Below are 6000 nucleotides of genomic sequence, written 5' to 3' on the forward strand. Positions count from 1 at the left end.
GTACTCATTGGTATCTCATAGATACATGCATCCAGCCATATCTGTTAGAGCTAAGTGTTCCTACCTGATGTTTCTAGGTAGTTGGCACACCAGTACAAATGTTTAGGCAGAGACACATCTGGCTCCACCACCAAACTCCCCAAACTGGTTTGAGTCTATGCCATCTATTGTATAGGCCAGATCAGGCTGCCCTATGTCATGTTCTAGACCACGACTGACCCATAACTACAGGAAACTTCCTGGGCAGAGTATAGAATTTATGCGTCCTGGGACATTTGGCTCAGAGTGAAAAGTAACCCATAACCCACTGATCCTATCAGGAGCCCATCAACATAGGATAACAGGTGGGAGAACCCAGCTTCAGCCAAAGACTCCATAGTCTGAGGATAAAAGGGAGTGAATTCTGGTTTGCGCAGATCAGGGACCACCGCCAGTAGGCATCAGCAAGTCAAAGCATTCACATGCCTGAGGTTCTTTTCTACTGGGAACGAACAGCTTGTCTGTCACATTCCTGTTGTTTTCACAGCTACATTGTGTTGATTGTATTTTCACACATTTAGCAAATATTTATTAAGTGCTTACTGTGTGCTGCGAAAGCAAAAATTACTATGACTTGATTCTGCTCCTCAAGAAGCCCCCAGTTTAGTGGAAGAAATTGAAGTGTTTACAGCTTACTAGAGAAAACAAATTGTACACTATTGGCATGTGCATTGTAGGAGAACATGGGCGAGTTATGCTTAATGCTTTTGGAACTGTGAAGACACTTACCAGAGTAAGTCACAGGTAAGCTAGACCATGAATGAAGAATAAGGTTTTCTAGAAGAGGGAAGGAAAACACCAGCCAGGGAACAACAAGTACAAAAGTATGGAGGTATTAAAAAATGTTTGGTATTTTCTGTTTGGTCTAGCAATCCAGTATTACTGCTGCACAGAGTGCATTAGGAGGTGAGGCTACAACACGGGCTGGTGTGGCTTTCTGGAGGGCCTGAATAACATAGTAACAGGCAAATACCTAAAGAACTGAGAGCAGTGTAGCTCCCATAATTAGATTTTTGTGATTACTTTTCCCCTGTGTTCAAATAAACCAGCATGTAAGGCCATAAAGAATTATCTTTTATTAAAGAGATTTATCTAGAAACTGTCTAAATTTTCCTAGTGATTCTCTAGTTTCTTCAGCAGCCACTGTGTTTTGGTCCCGTAGGTTGGCCTAGCAGTAGTGAATGGACAGCTAATGGCTGTGGGAGGTTTTGACGGCACAACATACTTGAAGACCATTGAAGTTTTTGATCCTGATGCCAATACATGGAGGTAACCTTTAAGCTATGTTGCACATCACCTCACTGCTGCCTAGAAAGTCATGGGCTGGAGACAGTCTGTGACCGTCAAATTCAGGATGGTCAGTACATGGAACTACTTCTTGGAGTACTTTGAAAAAGGTTCAGAGTTACCATATTTGATGGTTTATTTTGACTTCATTGCTCTAAAGTGTCTGGCATCTTACAAAATTCTTCTCTTTGGTAACTGTCCAGTTTTATAATTAGAAATAGCAAAAACATAAAAAAAAATTCTTTACTTTGCTTTTAAATCCTTCATTGTCTAACATATCATCCCTAAGTACTTTAGTTCTTGTAAATACACATAAATCAGGTGACTCTTGCATGTATTTTAAATATTCAAAAACTTTTACAAATTTAGCAAAATTCTCTTAAACTTTTCAACTTAAAATCTTCAGTCTAAATCTTTGCTTAATCACACATTTTATACTTGATTCACAAACTAATCTGATAGATGCTCTAATATGCCATTCTCTTAAACACTAGAAGAACTTAAAAATGTCAACTATATAATTAATTCTCAAAATTAATATAAAATATTTACACCATGGGTTTGAGGGACCTTACACCTGTGCTAACTAATATCTATTCTAAATACTAGCTTTCTAAGAAAACAGTTTTACCTTCCAAGCATTTATAGGTTCCTTTCTCAGTAAGTTCAGCTTATTTGCCTAAACAAGTCTAGGGCAACCATTGCAGTGGCTGAGGCTGTACATTAACCACAGATACCAGTCTGGACAGGACATCTGAGGCAGCAGACAAACATTCTGAAAGTTTTTTTCATTTTTCTCTGTTTTATAGTCACTGTTCCAAAAGGGGCAGTCCCATAGTCCATTCCCACTGCATTCTAAGTATACATTTTCCAATTTTGAGCCTGTAACTACCCACCCAGATTTTTTTTTTTCCATTGGTCTAGAGAAGATTCAGCTAATGAATTTCCTGGGTTCTTTTTATAGTCTTCATCTCTGAGAAAGCCACAACTTTGATAGATATCAAAATGACATTCTTTGGATTCTGTATGTTTCTTGTGCTCTGTATGGCTCAGCGGTCACCAATACTAAAGGCAAACTAATGACCCTATAGCACATTTTGCTTCTGCATCACATTTTCACAACCTTGTTCATAAAGTAAAGATATTACTGAGTGTTCTAGACCCTAGGGATACAAAAGTGAACAAAGCAAAATCCCCTGGCCTCCTGGAGCTGACATTACAATGAGGGATAAACAGTGCCACACGAGGTGGCAGTGCTGTGGCGAAGAGCAGAGAGGTGGGGAGTCCAGGGAGGAGTGTCCATGTTAAAAGGTGGCTCAGGAAGGCCTCACTGAAAAGGTAACATTTTAGCAAAACCTAACAGAGGGAGGAGAGAGAATGGCAGTTTCCATGACTAGGAGCCTTTCACTTGTGGAATGTGTCCTTCCATATACAGCCTTCTATTTTCAGTAGGAATTTGGGTAAGCATAATTTGGGAACACAGCCAAATTTATTTCTGCCAATTAATGGCTATGATCCTATGTACGGACTTGTTTCTTAGTAACTATTACTAATATATGTTCATAATATTTGACTAAGTCATATTCTTGAAATTCTTAAGGATCATCTGTTGAGAGATTACTATCTAAATTTTTGTAGTTACATAGTCCAGATTTAAAGCCAATTTAAAATCACACCTTACAGCTGACAGAGGATCTTATATTCTTTTCCATGGAAATCGTTAATTTTGAAGATGATCCTGTTCACATGTCACAAACTAGATGATGACTTTATTTAATCATGTCCAGTTTTGTTCCATAAATGGTTTGAGAAGGCTTCTAAGAGTACATACAAAACAAAAGGATAAAAATTAATAATTAGGCAAAGGGAAAATGTGGGAAATTATAGCCAGGGTCAAAATTAGATACAAAAATATAGAAAATGTGATTCTGTATAATTGTTAGTAGTCAGTCTATGAATAGAGTTACAAAGTTATAATGCAAACAATGGATATGGTGCTCTCTTAAAACAGTATCCTAGAAGTCAGAGCATTTCAGTCAGTGTCTGAAATAATTCTGCTACTTGCCAGTGCTCAATTCCAGCTCCTACTCTTTGGAAGAGACATATGACCCTAAAAATATTAGTTGTGATATAAAACATAGAAATGTGTTTATTAACCTCTACATTATGGAAGAAACAGAGCTTTTTCCATGTGAAATCTGATTGTGTTTCTTTCTTTGCAGGTTATATGGTGGGATGAATTACCGCCGGCTTGGGGGTGGTGTAGGAGTTATAAAAATGACACATTGTGAATCCCATATATGGTGAACATATGGAAGACAGTCGTGTATATGCTTCTCTGTATTCTGGAGAACTTTGACTTTGGAGCTTTGTATAGCTCTAGAAAACACTAAACAAATTTTATTCTTTGCCGGTGCCTCAACATGTGGAAATACAAATACAATGAAAGTACTTCACTTGCAAGATGCCACCTTTGCACAATAATTTTCAGTTCTGTGCTGAAGAATATTTATTTTTTGGTTTTAATTTATCATGGATTTTTTGTTGTTGGTTATTTTCTTCCTTTTTTTTCTTTTTTCTTTTTTTTGATTTAGCCTCCCTGCTACCAAAAAAAAAAAGGAAAAACAAAAAAAAGACAAAAATTTCAAACAGTGAAATCTTAAGCTATTGATTACGTTTGGAAGAACTAATAAGGAAAGAGGGCTACATATGATCTAGTTGTTGATTCTAAGCACTCCATCCACATGACTTCATTACTTACAGGGACTACCAGTGACAAAGTGTGCAAAGTGTTTTAGTTAGCCATCATTCTGTACCAAGCACCAGAAGACTTGAAAAGCTAAAAAACAAAACAAAGGAAACATCTCATTTATCAAGAACAATTCAAAAGGAATATTAAATCGACAAACCAGGACTCAAATGCTAAAGTTTTCATCAGTGGAAGTTCATAAATTGTTTCCTTCCATATGAACTTGTTTTCTGCTGTATTTAAAGTCTTATTTTCATACAGTTTCTGCTAGAGCTAGAGCTCTGCTCAGTGCCTCTACAAAAACAGCATACAGTTCTCTTACACTGTCTTGAGAATCCCCCAGTAGAATCATGCGCAACTCTGCAAGAGTTTCTGCTCAAAAACATTACTGCCTGAAGCAACTTTCCTTCTCTATTTCCTATTGCTAGACCAGCAGGGAGACACGTCCTCTCCCCAGCAGTGAATACTGATATGCAATTCACACTTGACGCTCAGGCCTGCTGAAGCTGAGGCTCACCTGTAATCACAGCCTCCAAGGGAATGAATTCTTCGGTCCATGTAATAGTATGCTAATGAGAATAATTTCAATAGAGGCATTTTATTAATAATATCTTGGTTCTTTTATAAAACTAGATACCATTATCCTCATTCTATAAAGCCACTGTTACTACTACTCTCAAATTGCACTTTCTGGTAAAAAGTTAATGATTTTTAAGGAAAAAAAAATGATAGATTTCAGAGGTTAAAGTTTGTTTTGTTACTGTGTTCACAGACCAGGTTTTTTCAATGTATTTTGCAGGAAACCTTTGAATAAGACTTTAACCACAACCAAAAGGAATAACCTCCCCCCTACCCACTACAAAAATGTTTGGCAACTTTTGTGTTTACATTTAAAGATCATTTGCACCTCTACAAGGAAAAGAAAATAAGTATTTGGTAAATAATTGTTTACATGTATCATTTATGCTTTTTTCTAGCATGTATAACTTTTTAAAATAAAGGTAGTACTTACCATAAAAAATTTTGGTTAATGCTTTTTTATGCTTGTATCTTTGCTAGTTAGACTTTCTGCTTCTATAGCATTTATATTTCCTATATGTAATGTTTTAAGTAATTTCAACCTGAAGGAATAAAGGGATTGACAGCTAGAATAATGAATTTTTATTATATTAGATTCATACAATTTTTGAGCTGGAAGGAGATTTAATAATCCTCTGGTTCAAATCCATTTATTTCTCTACCCTGAGACTGAAAACCAAGGGAGTCCTGCCTAAGAGTAAATAGTCAATGATAGAACCGACGTTTGAAATCATTCCCCAAACTCCTGCTCAGTTTCTCTTTCTGTGCTGCACAGCCACTGCAGACCTGCCTGAAACGTGGCCTGGAACTGAATGTACTAATAGACCTTAATTTTAAGTAAGTCTGCTTTGCAACACTGAAAAAGTATAAAATTTTTTTTGAAATCCTTACAGTACTACATCATTAACAGTCCACCTTCAAGACAGTATCACACACTTCCCTAGACTCCACTGTTGTGTATACTTAAAGAAAAGGAGAGGAATGAGAACAGGAACAGAATTCTAGGGATTAGACTCTCGTAAGCAGGGATGAGAGCAGATCACGTGACAGTGATTCACGAGTAGAGGCCCACTGGTGTGGAACAGAATATTAACTTATTTGCATAGTGATTTCCACAACTCTGGAAAGTAAACCCAGAGCTGGGTTGGATTGGTGGTCACCTTCATTTTATAAATAAATAAAGTGAAGCTTAGAAAAGTTTAAATGACATGATAGAAGCTGAACCTCAAATTCACACCCCCCAGTTCCAAATCCATCCTTCCCTCCACATCCTATTTCTGATGTCCTTGTTCCCCAGTTTGGTTCTCCTATATTTTACTTGCATCTTTCTACACTGCAGAGACTAG

At 37.0% G+C, this 6000-nt stretch overlaps 1 protein-coding gene across 3 annotated transcripts in view; it reads left to right on the forward strand.

Moving 5' to 3' along the window:
- KLHL20 (kelch like family member 20) overlaps positions 1-5096 on the forward strand; it is a 36799-nt gene extending 31703 nt beyond the window's left edge. For all 3 annotated transcript variants that reach the window (XM_064477996.1, XM_010984540.3, XM_064477997.1), the window contains 2 exons: positions 1202-1308; positions 3549-5096. In XM_064477996.1, coding sequence (XP_064334066.1) covers positions 1202-1308; positions 3549-3633 — 192 coding nt within the window. In that variant the 3' untranslated portion in view covers positions 3634-5096. The remainder of the gene's footprint in view (positions 1-1201; positions 1309-3548) is intronic.
- The last annotated feature ends 904 nt before the right edge of the window (positions 5097-6000 follow it).

The sequence above is a fragment of the Camelus dromedarius genome, chromosome 23 (assembly GCF_036321535.1).
Source record: "Camelus dromedarius isolate mCamDro1 chromosome 23, mCamDro1.pat, whole genome shotgun sequence".
Lineage (NCBI taxonomy): Eukaryota > Metazoa > Chordata > Mammalia > Artiodactyla > Camelidae > Camelus > Camelus dromedarius.